At 35.2% G+C, this 18,629-nt stretch overlaps 3 protein-coding genes across 3 annotated transcripts; all 3 read left to right on the plus strand.

The window, feature by feature from the left end:
* The first annotated feature begins 1,181 nt into the window (after nt 1–1,181).
* RALFL22 (ralf-like 22) lies at nt 1,182–2,028 on the plus strand. The gene has a single exon (XM_059583274.2). It carries the CDS (start codon nt 1,366–1,368, stop codon nt 1,723–1,725), a length of 360 nt encoding a protein of 119 aa, XP_059439257.2. The 5' UTR covers nt 1,182–1,365; the 3' UTR covers nt 1,726–2,028.
* Nucleotides 2,029–7,634: 5,606 nt separating this feature from the next.
* LOC132170613 (Rubber elongation factor protein (REF)) lies at nt 7,635–9,300 on the plus strand. The gene is made up of 3 exons (XM_059581645.2): nt 7,635–8,024; nt 8,135–8,356; nt 8,649–9,300. The coding sequence occupies exons 1-3, from the start codon at nt 7,989–7,991 to the stop codon at nt 9,138–9,140; spliced, it is 750 nt and encodes a 249-aa protein (XP_059437628.2). The 5' UTR covers nt 7,635–7,988; the 3' UTR covers nt 9,141–9,300.
* Nucleotides 9,301–11,849: 2,549 nt separating this feature from the next.
* LOC132172409 (ATP-dependent caseinolytic (Clp) protease/crotonase family protein) lies at nt 11,850–18,265 on the plus strand. The gene is made up of 10 exons (XM_059583905.2): nt 11,850–12,207; nt 12,796–12,897; nt 14,701–14,823; nt 15,375–15,434; nt 16,031–16,127; nt 16,232–16,305; nt 16,939–16,992; nt 17,087–17,170; nt 17,260–17,386; nt 17,883–18,265. Exons 1-9 carry the CDS (start codon nt 11,923–11,925, stop codon nt 17,353–17,355), a joined length of 975 nt encoding a protein of 324 aa, XP_059439888.2. The 5' UTR covers nt 11,850–11,922; the 3' UTR covers nt 17,356–17,386; nt 17,883–18,265.
* Nucleotides 18,266–18,629: the final 364 nt, after the last annotated feature.

An 18,629-nucleotide genomic window follows, 5' to 3' on the forward strand; every position in this document is an offset into this window, starting at 1 on the left:
CTAAATTTTCTTTTCTTTTTTTATATATATATAAAAAAAAAAATTATGGACAATATGAGAATTTTGAGATAACATTGGTCGAATTAAAAAAAATTTGCAAGTTTGGGCGGTGCATTGCAAAAATTGAAATATTGAAAATTGAATTGAAAATCACTCCAAACTTTAAGAGGTAAAAGTATAATTTTCCCTAAAAACAAATTCAATGGGTGATTTTATATATATATATATATATATATATATATATATACTCTTCCAAAAAGATAATCATTTGTTAATGACTTTTTCTTTTTTTTTTTTTTTTTTTTTTTCATTTTTAAGTTAAAAGACATTAACAAACAATCTAAAATATATAACATTTTTAAAAATTTAAAATTTGATTTTAGTTTTATATTACATCGAAACACTTTTAAATAAAAAGTAGAAAGAACTCCCAAAACAAATTAACAAATATACTCTAATCGCTCCCAAATCCGATCTTCACTTCTTCTTCTTCTTCTTCTTCTTTTTTTAATCTTCTTTTGTGTAACAATTCTCAAAAAAAAAAAAAAAAGCCTAGATTTAATATTATCTTGCCCTAACTTAATCTTTTACATTTTTGTCTTGAATCCACTTTGGGAGGCCTCTTGAACTTTGAATAAGTCATGTAATGTTTTTATTGATGATTTTAACCTATTGCTAAACTATAGTCTCAATTTGTGAGTGCTAATGCTTCTTAGAGTTTTTTTTTTTTTTTTTTTTTAAGTGTCTGTGGTTTTTATTTTGAAAAGAGAAAACAAAATAGAGCGGAAAAAAAAAATTGTTATCAAACAAACATACTAGTATTTTTTTTAATGTTGTTGACAACAAAGGGTGGCTAATATTTCAACATCTTTGTTGAAATTGGTATCCTTGAGGGTTGCTTGTCTCTCTACCTAAAGAGAATAATTAGTTGAGAAGACAATCAAACTTCTTCGTTCATACCCACTAAACCATATTACAACAACTAAAAAAATAAAAAGTCAAATTCTAGAATGTGAAGACCACCAAGCAGTGGCAGCCGGCCACCATATTTTTTTATGTAAAATATTCCACCACTTCCGCTTATTTCAACTCTTATCTACAGCCCCAACATGGCATTACCGTAAATAAAAGCTAGACCAAGCCCACTTTTTTCACTCTGTGTCACTTATAAAACTCCCAACTATGCCAGGATTCCATATCTCCTGGCTGGTTGTCCTATAATAAGTTCAGTTGAAGAAGAGAAAACAGGTGAAATAGCACAAAAAACAGAGGAACAAGAACAAGGAAGAGAGAAAACGAAGAAAGAAAGCAACCCAGAAAGCCAATAAAGGAAGAGAGAGAGAGAGAGAGCTTGTTGTCAAAACAATGGCCGGGTTTTTCTACGCTTCAGCCATGCTTGGGATCTGTGCATTGGTCTTGGTTCTTCTCGGATCATCATCCACCGTCCATGCAGGTGGATCCCATGGCCACCAGCTGGGATGGCTACCCACCAGATCGCCCTGCAAGGGCACCATAGCGGAGTGCCTGGCCGGGGACGAGTTTGACCTGGACTCTGAGATCAGCCGGCGCATTCTAGCCACCAGCAGCTACATCAGCTACGGTGCGCTGCAGAGGAACTCTGTGCCCTGCTCTCGACGTGGGGCTTCCTACTACAACTGCCAGCCTGGCGCTCAGGCCAATCCCTATAGCCGTGGCTGCAGTGCCATTACAAGGTGCAGGAGTTGATTTCTTCTTCTTTCAACTTTTTTCGTTAATTTTTGGTTTTTTTTTTTGAAATGGGTTTGATTGTTATACATGAAGAAAGCGAAAGAGAGAGAGATTGTTGGTGTTGGATCATTGTTGTTGTTATAATTATATTTGGATATCTCTGTACAAGATTATGTTTGTTTTTAGTATTCTTTCCAAGCTTGTGTTTATTTAGGATCAAGATCTCAGCTTTACCTCTACTTGGGCTTTCTGAATCTCTGAATATTTTTTATCTTCTGTGTTTTATTTTTTTCTTCATGTTGGTTAATGGATTTATCTGGTTTGTAGGGATTGTTTAAACTTTTGTTTAATTTTTGTTGTTATTTTTATATTTTATATTTCTTTTCTGCTGCATGATTTATGTCTAGTGGTTGGAATTTACTGGGATTTTGGTAGTCCTCGTGGAGCTTGTTTCTTTCAAATTTGAAATGCTCTTTTTCTTTTTCCTTCCCTTTGTGAGGAAAAAGGTGGTGAGCAAGTAAAAAGAGAAGGGAGAAATGAAATAAAGCAAAACAAGAAAAAGGGCTACAGAGAAAAGGAGAATTCTTGAGCTGCAATGAATAGTATGGATGGGTATAGAAAATTAAAAGAGCAATTATTTTCACCAAACCAGTTTGTGAAAAATAAATATTAGTCTCTGTTTGGTACTCCAGAAAATCTGAAATCCTGTTGTCATAATGGAAAGCCTTCTGTGAATGTTAAAAATCATGGCATCAAGATTCTGAGTAAAAGGAGGGAAATCTGAGTGTCGGCAAAAATAATCTGACATAATGGGTCCACATATTTGCTGATTATCATATGCTTTTGGGAAAACTTATAAGTGGTGTCAATGTTTTTACTTTTTATGGGCAAAAGTTTCAAATCTGATTCTAATTAGGTCTTGAAATGGGTTTTTGAGTGGCTTTATGGATGGTACTCTTAAGTAACTCAAACTTACTATTTGATTGAGGGATTAAGATTCTTTGAAATTTTCTGCCCAAATTCTCTAAATGAGAGGAGATCTAAAGTCTCGGGTTATTTGGGTAGGTGAGCTTTGAACTCGTATAAAGAATTTTAAGAAATTTTAGTCAGTCTTTTTGAGTGCAAGGCTCTTGATGGAAGCAAAGCACACGTTAAGAAATGTGAAAATGTAATACTTGCAATGAATTGAACATATTGCAATGAGAAATGTTATTTTGTATTTTTTTCAGCATATTCAAGTGACGTTGCAAGCTTAATTCATTCTTGAAAAATTTTTTTAATTAAAATTAAGGGGAAATTATCCTTTCTTCTATGAACTATCACGCGATGACCATTTCTCCCCATCAAACTACCATTTCATTACCAAAAAACTCCCTTCGTCAATCAATGCCGTTAAGTTGGACGGTCAACCCATCACGTGCATGAACAGTGTTGTTGACTGAAGGAACAACATCGTGAACAGTACGGTTGACCGTCTGACTTAACAGCGTGAACTGACGAAATGGGAATTTTGGTAATAAAATAGTAGTTTGATAGGGTCATAATGTAAAGTTGGTAGTTAATAAGGGGAAATAGTCATCGCGTGGTAGTTTATAGGGAGAAAAGATAATTTCCCCTAAAATTAATCTGAGGGTGAATTAAGCATGCAACATGAGAAAAAGGGGATTCATTGTCTATATATTGTGTGAACCACAAAATCAGAAAATAATAATAATAATAATAAATTAGAAAAAAATATATCAAGTTTTACTAATACAAGTAATTCAATGGAAACTAAAAAAAAATGGGACAAAGATTTTTTAGAAATTAAGTTGAAGAAATTTAACAAACCCAAAGAAACCAAGGAAGCAAGAAAATAAAGGAATGAGTTGGACTCCAGCTTGTAGGGCAGCCACTGTGTACAGATACGATCTACCAACCTTAACATTCATATTATAATCCAACGGTGAGGACTGCATCTTTTGCTGTCCATTTGAAGCATGTTGGATATTTAAGTGTTCCACGTGAAGTGTATGATTGAACAAAACATATTTGATTCCAAGTTGCCGATGGCCATGAGTTGTCAAAGGATGATGATTCAAACTTCAAAGTGAATGGAATCACTTAAATTATGGGTTTAAATTTTAATCCCTTTTTTATAATGTGGTTTAGATTTTATCTGTTTTAAAAATATATATTTATTAAGAAAAAAAAAAAAAAGAGCATGTTTCAGTTGTTAGTGAATCAAGATCCCCTCCCATTAGTAAGAAATATGAGACCCTCATATTCTTAATCTCAGCCTTTAGATGAATTTAAGAGTTCAAAATATTCAAATATTAAAACTCAAAAATAAACACAACCACACTGAATTATATATTAAATTTGAATTAAAAAAATTAATTAATTATTATTTTTAAATTATATATATATATATATATATATACACAACAGAGGGGTGGCTCCGCCCATTTGGGGGTACCGCATGGCCACCCCTTGGCCATGGGGGTGGCTGCGCGGCCACTCCCAACAGATTTGGGGATGGCCTCGCGGCCACCTCATGGCCTAGGGGTGGACACGCAGTCATTGTTAGCAGATCTAAGGGTGGCTGCGCAGCCACCTCCGTGGCCTAGATGCCACCCCTTTTTATCATTTTGTTTTAAAATAATTAATTAATTAATTTTTTAATTCAAATTTGATTTATAATCCAGTGTGGTTGTGTTTATTTTTGATTTTTAATATTGGGATATCTTAGATCCTTAGATTCATTTAAGGGCCGAGATTAGGAATATGAGGATCTCATATTTCTTACTAATGGGAGGGGATCCGAATTCGTTGTTAGTTGTTAGATAGTTGATATACGGTTGATTGTGAGGTCAAATCCACCCTACCACCCACTGGTGAGATGGGACCGAACCGGTGGATGTGGGGAGGATTCCTTGGTGATGGGTGACGAGGTAGATCTTACTCCCTCCATTCTTTTTTTTTTTTTTTTAAATAAAAATAAAATTTTTAAATAATGTTGATATGACATATGAAATGCATGACACTTGCGGTTGAGGTTTTAGATAAAAAAATGAAAGGAATGATTAAACAAGCTAAGACAATTATAAGAACATTAATTACCAGCTTCACTAAATTTTACTCATCAAAATAATTAACAATATGTTTTTCTATTTAACTACTTTATTTTTTAAAGCATCTCCGGCAGCCTCATTATTCTAACAATTCACTTTTACTATTTCACTTAAATATTTATTTATTCTTTCTCTAACCATTAAAAGAGAAGATAAAAACGAAAAAGAAAAAGGGTATTCAATTGGTGAGTCTGAAAATGAGAGTTTTTCATTTTCACCAAATTACATCACCTAAAAAACCAAAAAATAATTTTGTTGAGACTAGGAATAGTGCTGTAAGTATTTTTTGAAACTGAGATAAAAGGTTTAATAAAAGTCTAATCCACGTGTAACAATAAAGAATTTAACCCTACAAATATTTTTATAAAACACCAAACCAATCATGCCTCAAGTATGGAGTTCATTGCTCCTTAATCCTTATCCTTAGTTTTTTTTTTTTGGTAAAAGTAAAGAAAAAGAAAAAAAAAAAGGTCCCTTTGAGATTGTCCTTTTAGACTGTTGAACTATCTCTTTCTTCTTTTGTGAAAGCTTTAAAAGATCCTGAGGTAATTTTTATGCACTTTTTCAACCTGTTGCAGTAACAATAAGAAAGTGGGTTCTTGCTTCTTCTCTTGCGTGTAGGTGGTGACCTTAATAAATGGTAACAATAAAGGCTTCTCAATTGTTATCCAAAAAGGAAATATATTTGTCATTTTTAGGATCATTGTCATTTTATTGGATTTGGATCCACTAAAATTCTTAAGGAAATTTCAGTTTTTGAAATTTTAGATTTAAGCCGTCTATTTTCTATTCAATTGTCATTATTCTGCCACGCGTCCCACTACTAATAAAATAATAAATATGATTGAACAATAACCATTAGTAACGGGACATGTGACAGAACAATAACCATTTGATGAAAAATGGACGGCCTGATCATCATAATTTGTTATCCAAAAAGGAAATGTATTTGTCATTTTATTGGATTTTGATCCACCGAAATTCTTAAGGGAATTTCAGTTTTTGAAATTTCAGATTTAGACCGTCTATTTTTCATTCAAGGGTTATTATTTTGCCACGTGTTCTATTTGAGACACGTGACAAAACAATGGTCATTAGATAAAAAATGGACGGCCTGATCATCATAATTTGTCCACCAGTAAAAACTTCACATGTGGAGGACACCTGCAAACACCAATTTTGTCGGTAGAAATTTAGGTAGAACATTTACAATGGATTTTTAAATAAAAGTTAAAATTAAGGATAAAATTTTTGAAAAATGTTAGATTCTTTTGGTGTCCTTCTAGTGATTTTTTTGAGCGACCATACCATTTGGCAAAATCACAAAAGAGAAATAACAACTCAAACGAAATATCATATAAATTTTCCTTATATTTTGTAAGGATTTAAGCTTTAAATTTTCCTTATATTTTGTAAGGATTTAAGCCTTTTTTTTTTTTTTTTTTTTTTTTTAATTCGAATAAACTTCACAATAACTTATATTTATCATAATAAACTCTATAATATATTCCCTTACATTTTTCAATGCTATTTAAATAGTATTTCAAATAAATGTGAAGAGAAAGATAGAAGAAAAATAAAGTTTTTTTTTTTTTTTTTAAATAAAATAAAATAATGATAAGAGAAGCAAAAGTGTTACCCTAGAGTCCCCAAGATGTAGTTTAATTGGTTGGAGACCACGCCTCATGAAGCGAAGGTCACTAGTTCGAATCCCCTTCACTCTCGTGTGGACATGTTAAAAAAAAAAAAAAAAAAAAAGAAAAGGGAGGCTATGTTTGGCAAAGGAATGGACTTTAGGAAGTGGATTGGTACTGTAGCACATTTGATTGATGTGAGAAAAAAAAGTAAGTAAGAATATTTTGTATAAAAAAATGAAAATTTTTTGTTTTATTGTGATTTTTTTTATTTAAATAATAATAAAAAGTGATTGATGTGATGTAAAAAGTAAGAATGTTGAAATTGATTTTGAATTATTTTTTTGTTGAGTTTTTGAGTCCGGTCCAACCCATTCTTTAACCCATTCTTTTGCCCATTCATTTGATCCTGTTGCGGACTTTTTTAGAGTTTTGCTTATGTCAAGAAAAGAGAATAAGCTTTTTTTAAAAAAATTATTTTATTATTTTATTTTCATGAGAATAAGATTGAAAGAGTTGTTGCTAGCACTTTAAGAGCCCTTTATGATTGTGTTTGAGAAATTGAGCTTTTGAGTAAAATCTTTATTTTTAAGCTTTTGTCAAAAGTGTTTTTTTGGCAATTTTTAGACTTTTTGAATCCTTAAAAACGCTTTTAATTTTTTTTACCAAACAAATACTTTTTTCTTTTAACGGACTTTTTGAGTGTTAAAAGCACTTTAAGACCCCTCAAACGCAATCCTAAACAGATCCTAAGCCTCTAACCAGCATGGTAAACAAACATTATAATAAAAATGTGACAAAAATATTGACAAAATAAAATTATAATGATTTAATTTTAAAATAAAAATTACAATTTTAAAAACTTTATTATAAAATTTTCTAAGAAATTTATAAGGTTACAATCATATTTTTTTACACATTATGCATATGGTCAGAACACAACGGTGAAGAGACACATGTCTCAATTTTAATAAAATTAATTCTTAACTGAAATAGACATGCACTATGTTGCTACTGCAACTGCGAAATCTTACCCCATAAATTATCGGATTGAGATCTTCACCAATTATTTAAAAGTAATTAATATTTTATAGACTATTAAATTTAAAATAAATATTCACAATTTGGTACGATGAGATTCTTCGACTTTAAGTAATGGGAGGGATTCCAATCCTAAATTATCGGCCTATTACAAGGCTCGAACGAGAGCCCACTCATTCTCATCCTTCCAGAACAATCCGCCCCTGAACTCTCCGTAACTTAATCTCGAAGTAGTCAACGAGTCGACGCCTCAGCGTTGATGCTATTCCTGACCAAGCATTAAAGACAAAGAGAGACGCGTAGCGTCACCACCCTCCCGATCCAGCCGTTGGTTCCCACCGAGATCGGTGATTCTCGCTCTCCTATAAAAATCCGCCCAACCCCTTACTCCAAAACAAATTCATTTTTCAATTACTCAGAACCAAAAGAAGGTTTTCGTTTTGCAATCTCTCGATTTGGTATTTGTGTTTCTTGTTGATTACTCAGTGTGATTATGGCTGAAGGAGATTTGAGATCGCAGCAGGAGATGGTACGGACCCCTAATTCAAACTCTTGTTCTTGTGTTTTTGTTGAGATTTGTCAATCAAATTAGGTTTTATTTTTATTTTTTTAATTGTATTTTTTCATGGTTTGATGAAGTCTGAGGAGGAGCAGACGCTCAAGTACCTGGAGTTCGTGCAGGTGGCAACGATTCACGCTCTGATATGCCTGTCCAACGTCTACGGTTACGCCAAGGACAAGTCCGGTCCTCTGAAGCCCGGCGTTGAGTCCGTCGAGGGCACGGTTAAGAGCGTTGTCGGACCTGTCTACGACAAGTTCCACGACGTCCCTATCGAGGTCCTCAAGTTCGTGGACCGCAAGGTCGGTGAATTCAGATCCTAATCACCAACTACTTTCATAAAATTGTTTATTTATATATTAAATTATTCAATTCATTATTTCAACTTTTAATTTTATATAAAATTGAATGATTAAATTTATGTGGGTCACTCATGGGTCGATCGGGTGGTTGAACTCGGTTGCGGGCGGAGAACCACCCCTCAAGGGGCGGGGCGGGGTTGCTTCATCATCTCTGCGGTGAATTGGGGAATGAGGGTGGCTTCCTTCTTAGATAAGAATTTATGATATTAATTTATTGCTCACTTCATTGCAGGTAGATGAGTCGGTGACCGAGTTGGACCGCCGTGTGCCACCAACCATCAAGCAAGCTTCTTCCCAGGCCTTCTCGGCCGCTCAAAGAGCTCCGGTGGTGGCTCGGGCTGTGGCCTCCGAGGTTAAGCGTGCCGGGGTGGTCGACACCGCATCAGGAATCGCCAAATCTGTGTACACCAAGTGTGAGCCTACTGCCAAGGATCTCTACTCCAAGTATGAACCGAAGGCCGAGCAGTGCGCCGTGTCAGCCTGGCGCAAGCTGAATCAGCTCCCTCTCTTCCCTCAAGTGGCTCAAGCTGTTCTACCGACGGCGGCTTATTGTACGGAGAAGTACAATGAGACAGTGCTCAGCACCGCAGAGAAGGGGTACAAGGTTTCATCGTACCTGCCGTTGGTCCCTACAGAAAGGATTGCCAAGGTTTTCAGCGGTGATGGAGCCGAATCAGAGCCGTTGGTTCCCGGTGGAAGTGAAGCTGCCGTGGCAGCCCATTGATGGTTCCCAGTGATGTTGGTTTGTGTTTAGGTAGAAATGTTTGACTTATGTCGATCGTTCGATAGGCATTGTTGTCGGATTTTATGTGTGTTGTGTGTGGTTTGTACTACTTTTTTATGTTCCTATTTTGGATGGTATGAAATGGAACTCTTTCTGGGCCTACAGATATTTATTCAAAAATATTATTTAAACCTACTTCTGAATTATAATCTCAGTGCATTTCATCGTACTAAGATCTCATCGATGCGTTTGTTTACTTTTGTATAGGCAGTTTTAAGGGGTTTTCCTTTGACACCATAAGAAATGGACAACGTTTTCCTTCGAAACTGAATTAGAGAAACTTCTTTCTTTCAATTCAGCCTATGAAAGTTTATACACATGAATTTTTAATATTATTTATTTTAATTTTGTCTATACTATTACTTTTATAAATGAAGTTTTTTCAATTTAGTTTAGAAGAAAACTCTGTACATAAGATTTATTGTTTGATATTTTTTTTTTAGTAACTCATTTAGGGCTATTTAACTATGCATTTTGAGAACTTCTCAAATTTTAAAAACTCTTAATTTCACTTGTTGAACTTTCAATTTGATACAGTTGATCCCTTTCGTCAATTTTTTTCGTTAAAACCCTAACAACAAAAATCACTAAAAAGAATAAATTATCATTTAATTAATTTTTTTTTTAAAAAAACTTGAATTTGAAATTAAAAGTAAATTTAGAATTTTATAAAAGTTTTAAGAGTATAAAGGTTATTTAATTATTGAAACTAACAGATGGGTAGATTGCATCAAATTGAAAGTTTAGATGGTAAAATTGAGAGATTTTAAAATTTGAGAAGTATTTTTTAAATGGCATGATAATTTAAAGATTCTTTGTGAAGTTTTTCCTTTTTAGAGAACTTTTACTATTTGGATGTGGTGTAAACTCACTTATTTACAGTATCCCTTCAGATTTAAACACATCAATTTGAAACAAAAAACAAATTAAACGCAAAAACACTGGATTAGCCCATCCAAGCTAGATGGGTTTCAAATTTGATTAATGTGTTATAAGGTGCTTTCCTTCCCTTGTGTTTTGGTCTTCCATCCTTACGTGGTGGACTATTACTAGCGGGTGTAAATGGCATGTTTTACAAAGGGTACAAAGGGTCCTAATCGAAGGTAAACTCCTTTTTTTTTTTTTTTTTAATTGAATTATGGTAAGAGTTACAATCGAGGATTATTTTCACTCTTCATCTGAAAAGAAGAAAGAGTAAGGAGTCATAAGAAAAAATAACAAAATATTGAAGAAGGGATGGGCTCCTAAACAATAAACCAAAAACGAAAACAACGAAAATACAAATAAATAGTAAGAAGTGAGACAAACAAGTATTTCAGTCCCCTCTATATGGCCAAATATAGCGGTAATATAAGCAAAATTAGCACAGCACAGATTAAGGCGAACTTATCTGAACCCTCTCTTAAAAATATCAACAATCACTAGAATGAGGCTAAAGCGGTAAAAGTAATGTTAGAGTCCAAATAAGAGACAATTTAAGAGAGGCACCAACACATATCATGTTACAAAAGTCTCCACTAAAAAACCAACCACTGAAAAACTCGGAGATAGTAACTCAAATAACACAAAAGGAGTAAAAAAACAAAACAAGTTGTGAAAATACAAATGAAAAAAAAAAAAAACAATAGGAAAATAACAAAACACTAATAAACAACTGCAGCGATGAAGGAGGTTGGTGGAGCCGAGGGCGGTTGAGGCCAATGCGCCGGTTCATTCGACATTATACATTGGTAACATAGCCCCAAATAATTAAAGCAATTAGATTCAAAGTACGTAAAATAAAAATATGAATTAAAGCGGATAAATAAGTGGGATAGATGCATTTTGGTCAATGCGGTTTTGAGTTTTGACAAATAATTCATTGAGCTTTTAAAAGTGGTTAAGCACTAAGTCCTTAGGATAAGCAAAAAATAACAAAATCATCATTGTCATTAAAAAAGTCAACATAATCCGTAAATGTACCGAATATCTCCCAAATATTAATTGAAATTTGAAGATGATTTCAAAATACACCAAGAGGGATGCCACCCATCTATGCAAGAGAGAAGATACAAACAAAACAAAACAAATATTAAAAAAAAAAAAAAGAAAAAAAAAAGAAGAGTAATTTGCTAGCTACTTTTTTTTTTTTTTTTTTAAAAAAAGCAATATAAGGGAAAGCATGATAAACACATAAAAAAGAAGAAGACACACAAAGAAAATGGGTGGGTAGCCCAACAAACACCCTAAAACAACCAAAGGGTACAAATAAATCATTAAGACTATTGAAAATGAGCCAAAAACTTATTTTGCTAACTTAGGCCTTGTTTGGCAATGTCATGTACAAAGACTCAAAATAATTACATTTTTCAACGTTCTTACTTTTTATATCATGTCGATTACTTTTTATTACTATTTTTTTAAAAAACCCACTACAAAACAAAACATTTTCACTTTTCTATTAAAAAAAAACTCAAAATTTTATATCACATCATGACATCAATAACGTTTTTACTACAATTAAAAAAAAAAAAAGTCCAAAGCCTTTGCCAAACATGGTCTAAGTAACTAGATAGTGATGTTCATATTGTTATGACCCATACATCGAACCCAAAAGGTTAGATTGGCCCAATGAGCCATATATGACCCGACCCACTACCCCCAATCTCCACTACCACTCCATTTCTGGAATTTTCATAACGGAAAACACATTAACAGAAACACAAACCCAATCCCAGAAACCATGGCCACCGCTCTACACCTTCCCATGGCCTATTCACTCCCATCAGCCTCAACTTCCGCGCAGTCCCTAAGGAGAAGAAATTTGAGGACCTTCTGTGCCATAAACGCCCACAACAAAGGCAAACTTCCCATTCCCCCGATAAACCCTAAGGACCCGTTTCTTTCGAAACTCGCTTCGGTGGCTGCCACCTGCCCCGAAATGTTTCTTAACCGGCCTGTTAACTCTGACACTCCTCCTTACTTGGACGTGTTTGATTCTCCCCAGCTCATGGCTACACCTGCCCAAGTCAGCTCTCTCTCTCTCTCTCTCTCTACTATATGTAGTGTTTGTATGTGTTTATGTTTTTGTGTATGTATGTGGGTGTGGGTATTTTGGTTTATATTGGTTATGTTCGCTTTGAAATTATTGAGATGTTGAGTGAATTTTATTGGGTTTGTTGGATTGAATTTTGGTGACTGTTCGGTTTGGTGGAAAATAGTTCCCAGATGGATTTTCTGGTTTGCTTGAATTGTATTTGTGTGCATCAGTGCGTGTGTATAGAGGGAGTTATATTGAGAAAGTAAATTTCACCCAAACATAAATTTTGAGTGTATGAGGTTCTTATAATTTTGTTTTGGGAAAACTTTGCCTAGAAAGTTTTTGGCAAAACAAACAAAACATTTGAAGGAAAATTGCATAGAAACTTACGAGAATGACGTTCTAAACTATGTCCGCCAATATGTTACATTGCTCTAATTTAATTTTCATGTTTAGTGTTTATCAAGTCAAGTTTTAATGTTTTTGTGTGTTCTAATTTTCTATTGAATGATTCTTCTGGTTCTTTTATATTCTTGCTTATTTTCCGAAAATGATAACATCTTATGGTCAAATTAGGTGGAAAGATCAGTTTCGTACAATGAGCATAGGCCAAGAAGGCCACCACCAGACTTGCCTTCGCTGCTTCTCCATGGGAGGATTGTTTACATTGGCATGCCCGTAAGTGCTTGAATCTAACATTTATTGAATTGTTTCTTTCCACCATCTTCAAATAGCAGTTCAGTTCATTTATTGGAGGACAAATAGGGATCAGGATCCCCTCCATTTGAGGGAGAAAATGAGAATCTCATTTTCTCCCTTCTCAGCCCTTAGATGAATCTAAAGGGTTTCAAATATTCCAATCTCAAAACTCAAACACAAACACAACCATACAGGATTTTATACCAAATTTAAATTAAAAAATTAATTAATTAATTATTTAAAAAAAAAAAAAAAGGGGTGGCTCCGCCCAGAGCCGCCCATCTAGGGATGGCGCATGGCCACCCCTTGGCCATGGGGTGGCTGCGCGGCCACTCCCAGCAAATCTGGGGTGGCCGCGCGCCACCCTCTAGGCCCTGGGCACGGCCACCCCCTTGGCCTGCTGGGGGTGGCCGCACGGCCACCTCATGGGCTTTTGGGGTGGCGTGAGGCCACCCCTTGGCCATGGGGCGGCCGCGCGCCACCCCCAGATCTGCTGGGGGTGGCAGTGCCTTCTGGGGGTGGCGCAAGGCCACCCCTTGGCCATGGGGTGGCCGCACAGCCACCCCCATGGCCTAGGAGTGGCCTCGCGCCACCCATGGAATGGCCGCCAGCGGCGGCGAGCCGCCCCATGGAGTGGCTTCTCCCCCAATTACTTTTTTAAAATAAATAAATGTTTTTATTATTTATAATAAGGTGTGTTGAGTGTATTTTTAAGTTTTGTGTTCTAGGTTTTTAGACCTTTGGATGTTTTGAATGGCTAAGATCTCAAAAATTGAGATTCTCCAATTACTCCCAATTGGAGGGGATCCTGATCTGACAAATAGTAGGGGGTGGACTAAGGTTTATTAATTCTTATGTCAAATTTGTTATTGTGTGTAAAAAGTCCAAAGTGAGTCTCTCACGGAGTGGTAGGTATAGTGAATGTGTGTGCCATTTTTCTTATAACATGTCCCTCGGGATTCCAAAAGGTGTGACAGATCCCTACTTTTCACAGATGAAAATTTACGTGAGTAAATATACTGAGAACACAAACAAATTCATTAGATTTCTTGGTACCTACATGGAAGGGTTCATAATTTTATGGGAAGGCTTGTGACTCTTGTAACTTAACAAGGGTGAGAGAAACTACCTTTGCTTGCATTTTAAGAAAATGAAGAACAGTCTTAAACTTTTATTGATCAAGCCATTCAAACACTTCCCAGCCAGCAAAAATGTGGGGCATAAATAGTTCAGGAGTATTGGTTTCATGCTTATAGGTTGAATATCATGACAGTCAATTTTGTCTGTGTCAGCTGAGAATTCTTCGGTGTTTCCTTTTTGAGAATTATTATGTGCACTTGCTCCTTCTAGCTAGGGGCTTCGTCTTGTATACTTCCCGTGTACGCTTTTAATGATATGTGACGATTAATTATATAAAAAAGGGAGGAATTATTATGTGTACTGGATTCCTTTAGAGGATCTCGTGCTTCATGCTTCCACCTACACCTGTTATGGAAACAGTTCTTCCCATATTCTTTTGTTTGCTTCACAAACATGTTGTTTGTATGGTGAATTCTGTTCCCTCTCAACTCCATTTAATCATTGCAGAATTGTTTCGAGTGATATATAAGTGCAATTAAAAGCAATGTTTATACTCTTTTGAAGTGATAATTGTTCCTGAACATGTTTCAGCAATCACAGCATCAATATACCTGCATTCTTATTCCTTAGTATGCTCTTAGTATTCCACATTATCTTTATTCTTCCAATCTGTGCAGCAATTTAACTATTTGCATCTCTCAGTTGGTGCCAGCTGTGACAGAGCTCATTGTTGCAGAATTGATGTACCTGCAGTGGATGGACCCCAAAGAACCAATATACCTTTATATAAATTCTACAGGAACAACTCGTGATGATGGTGAAACAGTAAGCTTCACGTTGATTTACATTATATGACACATAAAATGTTATATGTTTAATTTCTACATGCAATGGATTGGGTAATGTGTCTATCATATTGGGTAGCTTTCGGATGGGGAATAGTTTGATTAATATTGTCTAATATGTATTAAATCTGGTCAGTTTGAGGCAGTCTTGCTTGCAATATGGGTTTCTTCACTTTTAGATAGTCCAATTTGTTATTGGCTCCAATTTGAGATTTGGATGGGTGCCAATCCGTTTTTCTTTATCATTAATAAAAAGTAATAACTGAGGATTACCAAATAAAAAATTATATTTGATATATAAAGCTACAGTTTATGTTATAGATGATACAATATTTGCCTTTTTGTTTTGTACTGATATGGAATCCACTTGCAATCAGAATTCTGGTTATATATTCACATTGATTGGATAAACTTTCTGCTGTTTTTGTATATTATTGTTGTAAACTATTTTCTAATGCATCATCTTTCTCTCTTTATTTATTATTTTTTTCAATCCCTTAATTTCTTAAAGTAAAATTCCTTATCATTCAGGTTGGGATGGAGACAGAGGGTTTTGCAATCTATGATGCAATGATGCAATTAAAAAATGAGGTGAGCATCTTTTCTCAAAATTCTCTTATATCTCCAAATTATGCATTTTGTTGTTGATGGTGATTGTGATAGTGTGATGTGGCGTTGTTGTGAGGTTACTTGGCAATGTGTAAAATGAAAATTGCAATTCAATTGTTGGTCGAAAATTGCAATTCAATTGGCAATGTGGGGATGGTGGCATTCTGGCAGGAATGCGAGTGTTGGTCCTGTGTTGATTTCTGGTAGTGGTGGCAATTCAATTTTTGTGGAGGTTGTAGTGATATAGCAGCAGCAATGGAATGGTGACAACAGTCGTGGGCTAGGGTGGTGCTGGACATTGGGTTTCATCAATATGATAAAGTAGCCTAAATATGTTCATATCCATATATGTCACTCTCGTAGAGTCCCCCCTTTCCCTTGCAGCATGTCAAGGAGCTTTGTTTTAACACAAAGCAGATGGATAAGAATTACTTGATGGATCTCCCAAACGGTTATATAATCTATTTAGTTAATTGAAGCAAAAATAGTTTCTTCATTTTTGGACTATGAAATGTGATTTCAATACTTCTATTGCGCTTAACATTTTTCTTGTTATATCACCATTGTTGCTTACACAGATACATACGGTTGCTGTTGGGGCTGCTATAGGTCAGGCTTGTCTACTACTTTCTGCCGGAAGTAAGGGTAAACGGTTTATGATGCCGCATGCCAAGGGTATGATGTAGTTGGCTTCTTTAATTTGCGATCTGTTCCTTTGATACTTTCGTCCTTTCTTGTGTTCGATGTTGTATAAAGTGTTTGCTTGAATTCTTTTTCAGCCATGATCCAACAACCTCGTGTCCCATCATCTGGGTTGATGCCTGCTAGTGATGTTCTAATCCGTGCAAAAGAGGTAGTTACAAGCTACTTTCTGTGCGTCCTAGCATTTCAATGTAATTGGGAAACAAAGTTTTGAAGATGAATGAGCCAGTTAGTTTCTCTTTCCTTGTTATAATCCAAATACAGTCCAAAGTAGTACCTAGATTACGCATCTTGTAATTTGAGTGGTCCTCTACACTTGGGTTGGAAGAGTCGAAAGAGGAAGGTTGCTTCAGTATAACTGTGATCATTTGATTGCAGTTCGGAGTTGAGCCTGTTCTATTTTCTTTCTTTTAGGGTTTGTTTGGTAATGGGGATGGGGTTGGCCCAAATACTGTTCATCACCATTTCCCAAAAAAATCAACATAAAAACATTCTAACTTTTTCATTTTTAATATCAAATCATTCACTTTTTATTATTATTCAAATAAAAAAATCACTACAAAACAAAACTTTTTCACTTTTCCATACCACTTTTTCATTTTTTTTATACCAAACATTCTTTTAGCTATTTCTTTACAGCTGCAATTTTTTTAGCCATGATAAAAATTAACTGGTAACACAGAATCCTAGTTCGTGAGCTCCCCTCCCCAATTCACTACCTTTTGAAATGATTATATAGTTTACATATTCAGAGAGGCTCATAGTGTCTTAATTGCTTTTGCAGGTAATAACAAACAGGGACATACTGGTAAAACTCCTGGCCAAGCACACTGGAAATGTGAGTATGACGCATTAGTATCTTTCTTCAAGCATTAAACCACAAATTGAGCAAAGCACAAAAAACTCATCGAATAAATTATATCTTTTCTTAGTCGGTAGAGACCGTAGCTAATGCGATGAAAAGACCATTTTATATGGATGCGACAAGAGCCAAGGAATTTGGGGTTATAGACAAGGTAATTTTATACATATATTGTTTCTGTCAATTGTCTTATGTGTGTTGTTCTGTTTGGGCCTACTGAGCTAATGTTGGTACTGGGTCCAGATTCTTTGGCGTGGTCAGGAAAAGATAATGGCTGATGTTGCCCCTCCAGAGGAATGGGACAAGGGTGCTGGCATCAAAGTCGTAGATGAATTTTAGTTTCTCATTAGCATGTACCTAACATACGACTGTGAGTAACATTACCCTTGATTCTTATTGCATCTCAAAAATCATCTAATAGTGCAGGAAACATGTTGCTACTTGCTTTGGATGACTGATTGAAAATCATTTTGGCACCACAAGGGCATTTCATTTGGTGTTTTCTTTATGAGAGGGTTTTCATATTTTTAGAAGAAAAGTTTCCAGCTTCTTTTGGCAAAAAAATTGCTTCATAGTCAAAAGGATCAAACCTAGGTTGTACAATTATTGGCCCTGATGGATCTGTCTCAATAAGATTTGAAACCTGACTATCATCCAAGTGAGGCCATTGAAGAAAATTAGTCAATCAAATTATATGGGATCATTTTGTGATTTCATGAAAGGTGAGGGGCTATTCCACAGCCTATTTGGCTGCTTCAACAGACTTCATAAATGAGGATGATGTTTGAAAGTATAAAAACATAAAGAAAAAGAATGGAGCAGCAATAATTGGAACTGATTGATCTTCATCATCACTGCTTTTGCAGGAAATATGCAGCTACTTGTTATAAGCAAGTTACAGTGGAGCTTTTAGCTGGAATTGATTGCCCCTTCATCCGCAGTCTGACAGCTTGATCCCTGGGAACAATATTCTGGTGCACAAGGACTAGGAATGTTACATTCAAGCTGAAAATTGATGATAGTCGGTTGGCTTTAGGTTCTCGATCATCTGTACAAGCTTTTACATTATGTTTACAGTCAATTTTTATGGGTTTCATTTTACATGTTTCTTGGTCTCATTATAACATAAAAGCGATTTCATTTTCCTTTTTAGAAGAACCACCTAGTATGGTGGGCATGTATTATTAGTGTTGGAAGAGATGTTCTGTATCTGAATGTGATTATGTGAACTCATTCCTCTTCTCAAATCCATTGTACCGTGTACCTGAGTTGTCTTACACTTTTAATCATATCTTCGAAATCAATAAAAACGTAGTCTAATTCTTCTGGAAGCATACTTATAAAATGGTGTGATATAACAATGAAAAAACCCATGATTCAAGCAACTTGACTGTTGAGAGGACGATTCTAATCCCAAAGTCTCATGGGCTTCTTCATTAACTTTCATCAAAATCTCACAACTTCCGTGCTTCTTAAACTGATGTTACCACAATTACTGATCGACATCAAGAAATTGGCTGTGGTACGTAGCACTGCCACGCCCAAAAAAAACTTTGTTCTCCTCTTTCATCAAGCTGATCTTAAATAGCTTGACCATTGTATTGTTTTTGATC

This window comes from Corylus avellana, chromosome 1 (assembly GCF_965113065.1).
Source record: "Corylus avellana chromosome 1, dhCorAvel1.hap1.2, whole genome shotgun sequence".
In the NCBI taxonomy this organism is placed as follows: Eukaryota; Viridiplantae; Streptophyta; class Magnoliopsida; order Fagales; family Betulaceae; genus Corylus; species Corylus avellana.

Coding starts and splice junctions, on each gene's coding strand:
- LOC132172409 (XM_059583905.2), top strand. CDS start 11,923: ATGGCCACCGCTCTACACCTTCCCATGGCCTATTCACTCCCATCAGCC. Junction 15,435..16,030: donor TGATGCAATTAAAAAATGAG/GTGAGCATCTTT, acceptor TTGCTTACACAG/ATACATACGGTTGCTGTTGG. Junction 16,128..16,231: donor TATGATGCCGCATGCCAAGG/GTATGATGTAGT, acceptor ATTCTTTTTCAG/CCATGATCCAACAACCTCGT.
- RALFL22 (XM_059583274.2), top strand. CDS start 1,366: ATGGCCGGGTTTTTCTACGCTTCAGCCATGCTTGGGATCTGTGCATTG.
- LOC132170613 (XM_059581645.2), top strand. CDS start 7,989: ATGGCTGAAGGAGATTTGAGATCGCAGCAGGAGATG. Junction 8,025..8,134: donor TGAGATCGCAGCAGGAGATG/GTACGGACCCCT, acceptor GGTTTGATGAAG/TCTGAGGAGGAGCAGACGCT. Junction 8,357..8,648: donor TCAAGTTCGTGGACCGCAAG/GTCGGTGAATTC, acceptor ACTTCATTGCAG/GTAGATGAGTCGGTGACCGA.